We start from the raw sequence: 15590 nt of genomic DNA, 5'->3' as shown, positions 1-15590 counted from the left end.
CAGCAATTAGCAGAGGAGAATTCAAAACATTAAGGAAGGATTGAAGAAAAAAGGGAGTATTTTAACAAATCAATTGGGAACAACAAACATGAGCGCTATTGTTTGGATTTGAAACCAAGGAAAGAGAACAAAACATTTTGTTCCAGTAATGAAAGATAATCATCACAATCAAGTAAAATAATTTTGCAATCAACGAAGTGATGAAAAAGTAACCAAAACACACACTGCAAACTAAATTCAGGCAAATTTCTAAAATCGAGTCTGTAACCAATGCAATTCAGAAAAATGGCTATTGAAAAGAATCCCAGAGCAAAAGAAGTGGAGATCAGAGTAGTGCTGAATGGGAATTCCTCTCTATTGCTGGCTTGGGCACTCGTGAGGTCTCATCTCAAGGGACAATCGAAGTGCAGTGGGAGCAATGATTTCCATACAATTAGAGGTTTTAGTTTCTATTATTGTGTCCATTAATCATACTTTTGTTAAATCTGCCTTGGGTTCCAGTCAGTGTTGTTCAGACGCTTTTACCCATTGCCTTCATGTGGTACTAACGTTGGTTTGAGTCCAAGTTAGAAAAAAAATCCAAGTCTAGCCCCTCTCTTTTGGCAGAAGGAAATATTTGAAGAATGCTGGCAGTCTGCAGTTTTACAGACATAAATCTTAGCTATTTTCTCCAGTCTCAAAACATCAAGATTTAAAAATTGAAAGCCTCTGTGCATTGTAAGCCACAGAGAACATGTCTGAATTTAAATAAAATTGTTAACAGAAGCTAGTATACTGGAGGCTTCATTATTTCAGTTTTTTAAAAAAAAAGTAAATCTACAGAGGTTTTGAAAAAACAAGTAGAAAGGTAGCTTCAAGCTTTTCTAAAATAAGATATTGTATGCAGCAGTGACCCATAGCCAATGATATCAATTTGTTTTACATAATTGGAGGTGATTTTGGAAAACTAATTGGCCAATGCGTATATTTCCTGCTGTATTAATATAGTGAAATAACACGACATCCATATTATTAGTGTTCTATTTCCTAAATGGGTTTAAACTACAAGATTTTCTTGCAGGCTTTTGGCTTTAAATGAAAATGAAACATCCCACCACAAAAACTGGTATTGTCCTCATTACCCTTAAAATACCTAAAGGTCATGAAATGACTTGATGGCAGCGATGAACATTGAGAAGAATTATATCTCATCGATATAAAAAGCATAGGCTGCAATACATTCCAGCTAATTATTATCTACTGTAATATATTCAAATGAAAGATAGCAACATTACAATGAGGTCTATTCAAATTGCCGTGTCTGTGGCCGCCTTGAACTATGAATGTCATCCAATTAGTACCATTTTTTCTCTCCTCTCTGATTGCCATTAACAGAAGACTTTGAAAGGAATGAAACATAAGAGACAGCAATATTTTTATTGGTGGCTCCAGAAATACAAAGTTGATGAATTCTGTCCAAAAGTGATTGTACATGGTTCCATTCATTGGCCCCAAGTTTCCACATGATTTGCTCCTGATTTTTAGGAGCAACTGGTGGAGAACGGAGTATCTTAGAAATCGGAATTCTCCACATTTAAGTTTTCTGCAGTTCCACTCGGGTAGAACAGTTTCACTTTTGAACAGAATTTTTTTTCAAAAGGTGGCGTGTCCGGCCACTGACGCCTGATTTGAAAGTTTCCACAGTGAAAACGTACTCCAAACTAACTTAGAATGGAGCAAGTGAAGACTTTTGTAGACTTGAAAAAACCTTGTCTGCACATTAAAAAAATCAGGCGCAGGTTACAAATTAGGCGTCGGGAACGAGGTGGGGGGGGGGGGGGGGAGAAGGGAAGTCATTACATTCTACAATAAATCCTTAGTTATACTTATACAAATATTATACAAATAAATCCAACCTGAATAAAAATTTATAAGCAAAGAAAAGATTAAATAAACCATGTTCCTACCTGTGTGAAAGGCAGGCCTTTCAGGCAGCGGTTTCCCGACGGCAGGGGGGGGAGGCAGTGAGAAGGCTGCAGGAAGCCTCAGAAGTTGAGGCAGCCGTTTGCCGTCGGGCCCGACGGACGGCAGGGGGAGAAAGCTGCAAGAAGCCTCAGTGCTGATCATGGAAGGGCAATGTGGTTTTATAAAAAAAATTTAAAAATTGAACAGCTACAAAGAATTTGAATAGTCTCAAACAAGTGCATGTGTCCCATTTATCACAGTCTATCTTTAATTACAGAATGCACTCCCTCACCCTCACACACAGAAATATCAAGAAAATTAAAATACAAGCCTTTGCAAGGGTTCAATAAACAAATTTTCACTTTTTCTGCAGCACTTTTTAAAATGGCCGAGTGCCAATGTTTCCTTCACACTGCGCATGCGCGAACGTTCCAACGCGCACGCGCAGGGTTGCCGGCACAAAAAAAACTCATTTAAATGGTACCCGCCCCCTCCTACGTACAAAATTGGCGCGAGTGGTAGGCTCCGCCCCCTGGGTACCGCGCCAAGCAGACATCGAGCTGCAAAGCGCTCGAGAATAGCGCGTTTTTTTTCAGGCGCCGTTTTCGGCGTGAAAAACAGGCGCCCAGCTCGGAGGGGAGCCTGTTTTGCCGCGTGTGGAAACTTGGGACCATTGACACCAGCCATTTGTGCCGTGACCGCCTTCCGAATTGAATCTTTCTGCTCCTAATACCACAAATTCCTCTTGTAGCTTGGTACTTAAGTTTCTGATTAAAACATAAATACTTCTCCAAAATACTTGTATCAAAAACAAAATAAACTGCTGAGGATAATAGAAATAGTTTCACCATTAGGATAATTCATCTCAACTAAAGATTAACCTGGAATCAAAGTATTTATGGAACATATTCTTTCTATACACTGATGAACCACATTGGCCTCTATCCCCCAGCACTGATGTTTGCTCCATGCTGCGATTGTGGCCATTTCTCTTTCTTTCTCCCCCCCCCCCCCCCCCCCCCTCTATTGCCTCCCTCTGTCTCTCCACCCACCCCCGACTGCCTGACTCATTACCAACTACCAATCTCTGACCTTTCCCTCCCACTCCTCCTGATCGCCTCTCTCATCCCATCACCCATCTCCATTTAGCACCGATCTCCGGCCTTCATCTCTCCCAATTGCCTCTCTCTGCCCCCTCCCACACCTTCCAAGCCCCGATCCCTGGCCGCCTTCCCCTCCCATTTGCCATGTTGCCATGAACCACCCCCAGTGGTCCCCAGCTGTGGCCTCCTGCCGCTGCTTTTCCTGCCTGACAATTGACCAGCCTGTCAATTCGGCCTGCTGTCAGGCAGGAAATGGAAGACAAATATTATAATATTCTCTGTTAAATCCAGCAGGATCAGCGCGCCCTCGGTGCATTCCCCCTGACCATTTTGTCCCTCCCCCTGTACCTGCTCCACCTCCCCATAAATATCGTTGTGTTTTTAATCAAGTCATGTAATTATCTTTCAATGCCACATATTCCACATATAGATTGTAGAATGAAGTGCACTTACTGCACCTTTTTCTGGTACATTTGTGGAAAGCTTATGAAAACTGTATTGAAGTTCAGGAGTACATTACAATAGTTATTTCTCAGTCTGTACCAAAAGAAGCTGTGTATGCAGCATCTTGTGTTAAGTTCTATCTGGGATTTTCCTTTGCTAGTGTAGAATTTATAATGAGCATTTTTACTATTTTGGATAAATACTTACCTGATACAATAACGTACATTTAATTGAACCACTAGTCTTATTTGTGTACATTCCTCTGCGGATGTATAGCAGCAATATTAGGACATTGATAGTGGTCCCATTAAATAGCATTAATTCCAATCTGTTCCGATAAATAAAACAGGAATCCATCTCCTTCAAGCAGGAGGGTTTTCAGAATGAATGATCCAAGGCTTTGCTGTTACAGATCACCGAAGGATTCTTGTATTGTTTTACATTGCCATGTTTGGTGAAGATTTGGTCTGGTCTGCGGTAAAGCAGCTGCATTCTATTTATTTTTCAGGATAGACGGAATTTTCTGGAATAAAGCAGCCAGCCCTCTTATCACCATGAATACAGGTACGTTCCGATCTCTTGGAGAAGAAGGTTGAACATGTTGTTTGCATTAACCTATACTTAAAATTGTTGAATGGTCCAAAGGAATTAAGAATAGAAATACACATGCATTTACTTCCTCTTGAAAGAAAATTAAGGTAATTCATATTTATAAAATGTCATGAATCAGTTTACTCAATGTATAAAAGCTCCGATACTTAAAACATGATTCTATAAATTAAGCACTGAGACACACCTTTTGAAATGTGTTTGTTTAATTTAACTTTTGAGTAGCAGGTTGCAGTAAGCATTTTGTTGTATTCCGTTTTGAGTCCAAATATCATGTTTCTAGCAAGATTTCAAAACAAATACAGGATCAAAAAATCTGGAAAACACAATTTTAATTGATTTAAAATAAATGCTTCCAATAAGATGATGACCATGTTTTTATTTTCTATTTCCCTCATTAATTTTTGCTGCAATTTTATCTCTCCTGTCCTGAGGCGTTTTGCTGGCATGTTGTTCCACAGGCACTGATTGTCCTCACACACCCCACCTAATTGGCCATTAGTCATTTGTGAGCTTGATGATAGCAGGCTACTCAACTGTGGGAACCATCACAGCTGAATCCACTGCTTTATTCACTCATTGTCAGCATGTGCATTTCCGGCAGCGAGAATTTTCCTCTCTGAAAACTGGTGTCATTCTGTTACTCAGGATGTTCAGAAAATTGCTGGCCAACATATTCAGCACGAGCTGGTTTGTCAATTTTTATTTCAGCAGCTCACTTACTAGCTTCTGTTAAAGCGCCACTGCTTTAAAAATCCTGCTTACCAGCTGATTGGGAGACCTGCCTGGTTCCCTGATCTTACTCATGCTGCTCTGCAGGAAGTCTACCCATGCAGCAGCTCTGTAGGAAGTAGAGAGAGAAGACAACTGTTGAAATAAAAAGTAGAAAGACAAAAAAAAGTGAAGATTGAGTAAAAAAAAATGAAGAAATGATGGAAAAGAGACAAAAGTGAAGAGGAAAGTGAGGGAGGGGAAAGGCAAAACTGAAGGAGAGAGTGAGAAGCAAAACTGGAGTAAAGAGAAGGAAACAAAATTGGAAGAGGACATTGAGAGAAACAACAGTGATGGAGGTGCTGGAAGGCTGTGAGGTTTTGATGGGCCCAATTTGACGAGGTTTGAGAACCGCTGAATCGGAAAGCTGTTCATTGTAATATCAAAAATTGACAACTGACTTGAGCAAGACTTTAAGTGAAGACATGTGGGCATGGTATGCGTGTGGACCAGTCTTTGATGTTCCTACCAACATTTTGCCAATAGCTGTGCCTGTGGAGGTTAGGGTCCTTCATGTTTAGAATGGCTCGTTTGATAAACTCACTGATCCATCAAGGAGTGGTATGATTACTACTATAATGTTTAATTGATTTCTTCCCCCCCTGCCACTGTGTTTGTGTTTAGATGGACACCTACATCGTGCTAAGAGCTATACAGGATTATTTTCACTGAGAATTGCTATTAAACCGATTACTTTGGCAGACCATTATCAAAACCGCAGGAATCCCAGCAGGATTGTAACACAAAAAGTAGAGGGAGCATTCATTCCCTATTTTGTCAAGTACAGGATTGCGATGGCTGGTCAAACAACCCATTTAACTCAAGTCGGCTCCTCAGATTGGGTAATTTAGGAGAAGAATACAGATATTTTTGTCATTGCAAAATTAGATATAGTTTCATGGATCACATTTAATTTCAAAAGTCATGTGAGCGAGCAATGAAGTATTGGCTGAAAAGTAAATACAAAAGCTCAATCTAACAGTGATTGTTAATTTGTATCCTGTACAAAAACATTTCAAAATAAATCAAAAACATTCCAGTATCTAATGTGTAATTTAAGAAAACATCATTGTTTTATTTTGTTGAATATTAATCAAATCATAACGGATTTTTAAAATTAACCAGCACTTTTTCACAGTTCCAGTCTGGATTTGTCTTCACTATTTCTCTTTATGTTAAAAACTACAAAGATTATTATGGTAAAGGCTTTAGTAAAGCAGTTTGTGTTACCACTGTATATGCAAAGGCACCAGATGGGCAAGTTGGACCGTAATAAATAGGAAATCCTTAATATTCAAAAATCAGCTTGAAAGTTAGTTGTAAGTACTATGAACAGATGTTTTTCTTGCACTAGTTGCATAAATTGGAATCTCTTTTTAAAGGCATTTTAATGATCCTTAATGATCCAGATGTTCAATGTAAAAAGTGCACATTACAAATGGCTAAAACCAGTGTGGTCCTTTTCATCGTTCTGTTATTAGAACTCCAATAAGGTTGTTATATATTGATCATATTTCACTTATTACCAGACACAAGTCAAGTTTTTACTTAAAATGTTTATGATTTTTATGAGCATATTATGATTTTTTTCCCAATCAACACAGAAGGAAATTCTAAGGAAACCACGCTTAAATTGGCATCTAATGTAAATTTAAAAGAATGAAATTGCTTACCTGAATGGCTACCTTATAATGGTAACTTTCCAACCCTGGTGAGGAGCCTCATCCATTGGCAGCGCATATAGAAAATTAAAGCACCTTACACACCCAGATTTCCACAGACAAGGCTCCGCATTCGGGAGCACGAAGTCTGATAATGACCTATTAATTACTACATAGATATTCTGACAAAAATCTCCTTTCCAATCCAATCCAATTCAACCTCTCCAATCTGTGTTTAAGAACATAAGAAATAGGAGCAGTAGGCCATTTGGCCCCTCGAGCCTGCTCACATTTAATAAGATCATGGCTGATCTTCTACCTCAACTCTACTTTCCTGCACTATCCCCATATCCCTTGATTCTCTTAATATCCAAAAATCTATCTATCTCTGTTTTGCATATACTCAACGACTGAGCCTCCACAGCCCTCTGGGGTAGAGAATTCCAAAGATTCACCATCCTCTGAGTGAAGAAATTTTTCCTCATCTCAGTCCTAAATGGTCAACCTCTTATTCTGAGACTGTAGCCCCTGGTTCTAGACTCCCCAGCCAGGGGAAACATCCTCCCAGCATCTACCCTGTCGCACCCTGTTTCCATACATCTGACTGAATATAATTTTCAAACTCCATCTCGTCCTACTCTGGTAACTGTTTCCAGGACTCATGCAAGCTTCACTGCACCGGCCACCAAATACACTGCACCGGCCACCAAATACACTGCACAGGCCACCAAATACACTGCACCGGCCACCAAATACACTGCACCGGCCACCAATACATCCACCAATGCCCCACCTGGATTCCCTTGTTCACACAGCCGAATGAGCCTCCACTCTATACCATCGTAAAAGAGGCATTGACATCACATATTTGACAGAGAATTTTTTGTAAATAATAAATTTTTTTTAAATCAGTTCAAGCAGAAATGAATGCTGAATCTCATGGTGCATTCACACTATAACTGAGATAACTCTGCAATGACACTGCAATTGTAGTGTAAATGCCACCTGAATCCAGAATCAGCACCGGAGTGATGCTCCTTGGAGGAGAGAGTCTTGCTCTTCTTTGCTTCAGAGTCATCTTGTGTCTTGACACTTTGTTTACATTGCACACATTTGGTATCAGTACAAAGGCTATACTACTTCACATTGACACCAAACATCTAAGATAATCAGAATTTTTAATAATTTTTTTTAAATTTCTACTCAATCTGAGGTCCTTCACGTAACATAATCAGTCAACAGCACCAAGCTCACAATCCATCAGCATAAAACTGGGCCATGTTTGGCATGTATCTTTGTGGTGGGTTTATCGAATTCACAGTAATCTATTGAAATGTTTAAAGTATTCACTCATTTGTTCTTATGCTTAGTAGCTCAATTGGAGGCGAGTATGTATCCTCATGCTTGATATTGGTGTTGATTTCTGCGAACTGAGTAAGGAGATTTTTAAGCATAGTGATGGGTTTCTATGCTTGTCAGACACCAAACAAAAAATGTAACTTACTTACTAATTATCCACATAAATCTAAGCGTTCGTGGTGGGCAAGGAAAAGCTGTTTCTCTCCTGCATAAATCAGATATTGGATATTAATTCAGATGTTGTCTTTTTATTCAGAGCACAGCAGATTTTGGACCTTTTGAAATGTAATCCAATGCTGAACTGTTTAAAATGTTCACAGAAATTATTCAAAATCTTCTTGAGAGGGCTACCCTTTTATCAAACGAATCATGACACTTTTTATCTTGCAGCATGGATTTGTGACTTGGAGATTACAATCTTGCCTGACATTTGCATTTAAGATAGCACAAGCATCACATTTTTGTCAATCTTGGCTGGCCTTTTAGTGGAGGTGAAGAAGGTTGTCCAGAGGGATTACTGAGTTTTCTGTCTGAAGCATTGAGTGATGATGATTATGCCGTGGGCATGTCCAGAGGCTAGACCAACTGAGGAGTCCATTCAAATGCAGGGGGCTACATTTCTAAGGAACCTGGAAAAATAGGACAAGTGAAACCTTGAAGCTAAGAATTTTGTCAAACCTCGATGTCTGTTGCCATCTTTGCAATGTAATCTTGCCTTAATCAGTAAATTGCAATATATAGACTGTGAACCAGAAGTCCCTGAGGATTATACCTTCTCAATCCTCTTCCCACCCAGTATCTTTTCTCCTTCTGTCATAATGTGACAAAGTACCTCTTTCATGTCCTTAACTGCCTTCACCTACCTCATCCTCCAATCTATTTGCATGATTAATCTGTGTCTTTCTAAATGAATGTTTATGTTATCTCTCAAAATTGATTGATTTTAATTTGCCCACCACCGAGGTTAAACTAACTGGCCTGTAATTATTCGGTTTATCCCTTCCTCCCTTTTTAAACAATGGTACAACATTAGCAGTTGGTACATGAGGTACAGAGGCACATGATCTCACTCATTATTAAGACCTCACCAATAAGCAAAGAAGAACATTTGCTGAACTGAGTTTAAATTCATCACTTTCTTCTGCTTCTGTGCTCCTCACACTGCAGCCGATCATGACATCATAAAAAGGTTAATATATATTATTGTTAATTTACTGAACAATCTGATCCTAAAATAAAATAGAAACACTAATGTCATTGCAATTCCTCCCTCTTTTTGTTAATTACTTCAGCTGTCGCATTCTGGAAACTTAAAAAAAAATATTTTTGTCCTCTTCTAGGTACCGTGGTGTCAGTCATTAATGAGAAATAACACTAATGTATGAAAAGGTTAACTGATTGTAATGATTAAAGTAAAATAACCATAAAAATATTTGCAACTTTAAAAAAATAATTTCTTTCTCAGATTCGTACCGAAGGCTGTTGGTCTTATACCATGTTATTGTTAAACATGATGCATATGATTCATTAATCATATCAACTGTGATTAAAAATTGATTTTGGATAATTATTCAAAACCTTCAGCTGGATATTGTACTGAAAAAGATTGATTGTGTTATTTACAATATGCAAATGGAATGTGTGTACTGATATTAACCAAGGACCCTATTCACAAAAATACAATTGGATTGCTATGTTGTTTTAATAGTTTGTGTTGAGAAAAATCTCCACCCTCATGAATTGCAAAAACATTTGTCAAAATTTCTGCGGAAGTGCAATATTGCAGAAAAGTACAAATGTTATGTTATGAAATGATGCTGTTCCATGGGAGCTACTAGATCGTTTGACATTTTACACAAGCTACCTTACTACTGTCTAAAAATAGTAAAGTTAAATATTTCAAAGAAAAGATTGAATGCCTTATTTCAGAGGTCAGCAGCCATCAAGACCTTGGTAATGTTAATAGAATGCCTGAGAGAGCTGGCGGACAAGCCATGAGTTAACACAATCCTAGAAATGTCAACACAGGAAGAGCTATTTGGTCCATTGTGTCTGTGCCAGCTCCACATGAGAGCTAGCTACTCTAATACTATTTCTTGTACCCGTCAATATTTTTCTTTTCAAGTGTCTGTCTAATTCCATTTTAAATATCATGATTGAAGTAGCTTCAATAGCCACTTGTGGAAATGCATTCCGTATTTACGTGTGTCCTCCCACCCCCTACCTCCCCACCCAGCTACTGATCCACCCTTGCAAAGAGACAGGGTAAAGGGAGGGGAAGAGATAACTTGGCTTGGTACATAAAAGGTGATGCACCTAACAGGATTAGCAGAGGTCATCAGAGGATTTCCTGAGAGACCTTGGATGCTCTATAATCTGAGAGGTTAGGGAAGTGATTCCAAACCTGAAGGAAAAAGATGACCTGCACATTTATAGCAGAGCTTATTTTTTGAAAAGTTTTAACATGTGCAAAATTATGATTTGGTTGAGCTGATGTTGATACTTCTGATATAGGATCAAATATTAGTCTTTTCCCCATCAAGGGCAGCAGTTACCTAAACCTGCTTATGTGGCATAAGTACTAAACCTTCCCTAAACCACATATCTGAAATGACTCAAGCGAAGAATTTTATTGATGCAATGGCTTGACTTTTCTTTGCCTATTTTGGCAAGTGTGAGCTTGTCTCCCTACCCCTCAGATTTCATTACTTGGGTCCTTCACTTCATATTAGGCGTTTCTAATCATTCTGCTATCTATCTGCTCATGGTATCCATGCCTCTTTATTGTCTCTTCTGCATCAGCTATAAAAGGACCAAATTGTTAAAGTTGTAATCGGCTGCAGTGCTGTGCGACTTTCATAATGGTTGTACATAATATAAAACTCTTGAAATTCAATTGTATGCCAAATTTCATGACTCAGACCTGTACAACTTAGTGAATATCACCCACGCACTAGTGTGTGAATTTAAAGTGATGCTCACAAAAGTATATAAGTGAACAAAAACGTTTTTTGGAAAGTTTCAGATCTGTAAATGTATCTGTAATGATACCTGTTTTAACAAATCAAAAACATGCCAACACTATTACTTTTGTGCCCACACCTACGTGTCCCACACACTTCTAATGTTTTCCTAAACTAAGGCCATAATTTCAAATACAGATGCTTAAATGAACAAAGGAATTCCTGGACAAAAATGCCAAGGTCCATCTAGTTCTCCTTTTACCATCCTGGTAGTCACATGACACAACAGTAATGGAGTTGTTGGCTAATCACGGCAATTAATCTCCATCAATGAGTCTGTAACAGATCCAGACATGCGATGAGGAAAACACTCGGTGAAATCATAGTTCCAAAGGCACCTGTTCCTCTCGAGCATACAACACATGTCAAGTATCAAATTCACCAGCAAAATGAGTTCCATGTACAAAATGACTCTGAAAACATCCCACCACCATGGTATAACTCTTACTGGAAACACATAGTGACAATCATAGCATTGTTAACGTGTATTGCAAAATATTAAGGGGATCGGAGAGGAATTTTCCAGATTTCTTTCCCTAATTGGCCATGGATTTTTATTGGCCATGGATTTTTATCTTTTTTTTTGTTGTCTCTCCCAGGAGATTACATGGCTGCTGGTGGGTAGGGGATGGGTCTAATCATGATGCTTCTGGCATCATGACAGTGTAGGGTAGGGTAGGCTTGATGGATCAGATTGTCTTTTCCTACCCTTCATTTCAGTATTCATTAGTTTACAGTTGCCATTTCTTTTGTTTGATATCTTGTTTATTCTCTCCCTGTTTTTGCCTCGCTCGGCTTCCTCATCCAGCCTCCTCTCAATGCTGCTCTATCACCAGCTACTAAGAGGAGTGTCGGAGCTAGATGACCGGCTCTCCTACGATTTCCCTTGGCTCTCTTAAGGAAGCGCTCGAGTCTCCCCGGCAGCTCCCCACAACAACTCAGCTGTGAAATTGCAGGATGGGCCTGTCTTCCCACTCAGTGATATAGTAGTCTGTGACTATGTGCCATCATCCCATCCATGTGTTCAAATTCTGGATGCAGGCTTTTATTTGGGGGGGAATAACTTCCTCATGCTCCCATCCTAGCTTCCCTTCCCCCCTTCCCCCACTTGCATTGCACTGCACCTTGGTTCTCATACTACTTGCTGGCTGAAAGTGCTGCAATTCTAAAATTGTGAATTGGTTAAAAAATGTGCTGCTCTCATTTGCATTGCTAATTAATTGACTGATTTTTAAACACATCTGAGCAGCTTTTCTGCGTCCGAATAATGTGCTTGGTTTGGTTTAGTTGGAATATTCTGCCACTGAATGTTGCACTTGCTTGCTCTCACTATGTGCTCTGCCTGATGTATATGCTCTGCATTTGTGTGGTTCTGTGTTTTCAGACAGCGGTGGCTATGCTCGCAAACGTGCTGCTACATCTGTTAAGTTAGCCTCTGTGAAGAGAGTGCAAAGTTCTCCCAACTTGTTGCTGGTCGCAGGTATTAACACTAACACTTACACACTAACTAAAATACTAGAGTGCTCCTGCTTGGTTTGTATAAATATGAAACGTGTGATCATTTTTGCAACATTGTCAACTTCAAGAATTAAAGGGCATTTATTCCTGTATTTCTTGTATCAACAGAATACTATATTTTTCACTGTTGGCCATTTCATTTTTTAAAAAAAAGAAACTCGTGAAAAGCAGAACATAAATCTCAGCTCGAAGACTTCAGATGAGCATCTAGATTTTTCTAAAACCTGCACGTCGGAAATTCCAGGATGCTCGCTGCACGAGCGGAAGTGCAGCATAGTGCAAATCCTGGCTGGCCACCGAGTCTGCTGTGTGAACCCTGTTCCAAATTGCAGGCAAGAGGCCCAGAAAGCTGCAGCAGCACCGGGCTGTTCCCACCCAGCACAGAGGGTCCAGGAGGGGCCTCCTCTGTCACAGAGTGGCCTGAGTCTGCAACTCCCAACGGAGCGGTCTGACCATCTCTGGCGGGTGAGCGATCCCAGATCGATTGCCAATTCCTTCTTACATTTTAGGGCCTTTGGAAGGCTGCTAATAGAGCCTATGCTTGCTCCCAGGCCGATGAGAACCTAAGCCTGGAATGGAATTTCCTAAGGATGCATAGCAATTTCCCAGCCACACCCTCTGACAACCAGTCCAGGTTTGGCTCTGCTGGATCTATAGATGAGGACATGAGTTTGAACCAGTTTCAGTTTTGAAGAAACACGTGCCCACATCCCTCTCACTGGGCCCGATAAATTTAGCAGCGGGCCGAACGCGTGCAGAGATTGGGGGCAGGCTGTCCCCCTGCTAGGTTGGTAAGCATTGCGCGAGTTTTAACACCTGAAAAGTGGGTGCATTCCAAACCAATTTCTACCCCTGTGCATTTTTTTTTCCATCTTCGTTGAACACTTTTGTCTTTAAGTTATAAGAGTATTGGAGTAAAAAGACTGTTGAGTGGGCGGGGTAGTTGGAGGTGGGAGGTCATGTGATGAAATTGGTAGCAATACATCCGGCCAGAGTTGACAGCCAGAGATGTAGTACCCTGTACAAAAATGTACATGTACATTCTGTGTCTCTGCAGTTGTGCACTGTGTTTTAAATAAGGGAAACGCTTCTCCAAATCTGAAACTGGTTCAAGCTGATGTCCTCACAGACACATCCAGAAGAGCCAATCCTGGACTGCATGCAGTATTTAAATTAATTGAGTGCTTCTCCCCATCAAAAACAAATTAAAGTCAAAGCTTAACGTAGACTCGCAGGATAAATGTACCGGTCAAGCCAATAGCTGCTTTGTTGTTTGTCAATTTGCTTTAAAAGAATGACCGCTAGCTGATAAGTGCAACTGAATCCTCATGGCTGTTTGCCAATTCATTGTATGCTTGAATCAGAATTTTTATAGAAAGCTTATAAAAAGAAAAAAATGGTATTATACCTCAGCCCATTTCATAACCCATGGTGCAACTGAATCTAATAAAACACATTATTAGACAAAATATAAACTTTTGCAAAGAGTGGTTAGTGTGCAAGGGATTGCTAGCAAGGGCTTCACTAAATAAAAACAACATGCTGAGCAATGAAAACACGGGTAATTGAGCAAGGCTTTATGCTTGGATCAGGCTTGTACAGTTTTGTGCCGGATCAGGAATTCTGTCTAATGCTGCTTGGATCAGGCATATATTTTAACTGTAGACATCTGTACATCTGCAAGCCACACAAAGAAGCATTGAGGCCTATTCCAATTGATAATGTTATTAGCTGTCATTTTACTCATTGTGGATTTGATAATCGCTAAACAGTGTAACTGCATCAACACTGTAGCTTGCACCTGAAACATTAAGCGGGTGAAATTCGGTTATGCCTGGTTTGGGGGCTGTAACCGAGGTGAGGTGGGAGTTCCTGCGCCTGGCATGGGAGTCCCGCCCTGACCACGAAATTCCGGTTACCGTCCCTCACAGGAAGTGGAGCACAATGTCATGCGCTCCACTTCCCTTTGGGACGGGTTTGGGAGCTGACTCGTTTCAACGCCCCTCCCCTTCCGTTGAAGGGGAGGGACGCTGTGAACTCTGCCGGCCATTTGACGGCCTTCACTGGGCCGCAGCCCGGCACTGAGATGATGGAGGCCCAGACCCTGAGAAAGGAGTGGCAAACGGCTCCACCAGTTGGAGGCGGGGATGGCGGTGCGGAGCGCACCTTCCCTTTAAATTTTGCCCTGTGATGGGTGACCGGCCCGGTTTGTGACCCGCGAGGCTGGCGTGTGCATCGCCCGCGGTGGCTTCGAGGAGCCAGCCAATTTCCGCTACACGGCAGAAAAGGGGCTGCTGCGGGGCGGAAAGGGATCACCGCGCGCGGCGATGATGTCATCGGCGGAGGTGTAGTGGCCAGGGGAGCTACTGACAGGGGTGCAGCGCTACCGTGTTCGCGCCTTCGCTAACTCCTGCGCAATTTTCACGGGAGCTGCTGGCCACCCCCACCGGGCGAAAACAGTTTGGCGCCTCGCTAACGGGAGGCGCAGGATAGGGGAATTTCGGCCCCAAAGAATTTCAATATGTAGCTGGAGCTTTGCCGAGTGAGGTTTCTTTACTGCAGCATTTACTAAGTTGCAGTTTAGGGGAAAGTAATGCCTGGAAATGTATCGGAATGCGATATAATTGCCTGTGCTATTCATGTGCATTTCACCCAGAGAGTGGTGAACCTGTGGAATTCTCTACCATAGAAAGTTGTTGAGGCCAATTCACTAAAAATATATTCAAAAAGGAGTTAGATGTAGTCCTTACTACTAGGGGGATCAAGTGGTATGGTGAGAAAGCAGGAATGGGGTACTGAAGTTGAATGTTCAGCCATGAACTCATTGAATGGCGGTGCAGGCTCGAAGGGCCGAATGGCCTACTCCTGCAACTATTTTCTATGTTTCTATGTGTTACAGACCAGTGATGATCAATGTCCAGAATATTGCCTAGTTCGCGCATAGTTTTTGCACAATGCCAAAGGAAGGATATATTGGCCTTGGAGAGAGTGCAGTGTAAATTTACCAGAATGATACTTGAAGGGTTAAATTACAAGGAGGGATTACACAAACAAGGGTTGTATTCCCTGGAATTTAGAAGCTTAAGGGATGATTCGATCGAAGTTTTCATGATATTAAAGGGAACTGATACGGTAGATAGAGAGAAACACTTTCCACC

General features: G+C 40.8%; 1 protein-coding gene across 33 annotated transcripts in view; it reads left to right on the top strand.

Annotated features, from left to right (window-relative positions):
• The window catches only part of sorbs2b (sorbin and SH3 domain containing 2b), a 344867-nt gene that overhangs the window by 151922 nt on the left and 177355 nt on the right, over positions 1-15590 (top strand). For 25 of the 33 annotated variants that reach the window (XR_011593098.1, XR_011593097.1, XR_011593102.1 and 22 more), the window contains 2 exons: positions 4000-4055; positions 12299-12394. Coding sequence is in view for 3 of the 33 variants with exons in the window: in XM_070879270.1 (XP_070735371.1) it covers positions 4000-4055; positions 12299-12394 (152 nt within the window). In the remaining 30 variants the exon portion in view is untranslated. The remainder of the gene's footprint in view (positions 1-3999; positions 4056-12298; positions 12395-15590) is intronic. The other 8 variants (XR_011593121.1, XR_011593119.1, XR_011593110.1 and 5 more) reach the window with 1 other exon arrangement.

Source organism: Pristiophorus japonicus, chromosome 1, assembly GCF_044704955.1.
Source record: "Pristiophorus japonicus isolate sPriJap1 chromosome 1, sPriJap1.hap1, whole genome shotgun sequence".
In the NCBI taxonomy this organism is placed as follows: domain Eukaryota; kingdom Metazoa; phylum Chordata; class Chondrichthyes; family Pristiophoridae; genus Pristiophorus; species Pristiophorus japonicus.
The sequence above is the reverse complement of the archived record's forward strand: the minus strand, read 5'-3'. Positions and strand labels throughout refer to the sequence as shown.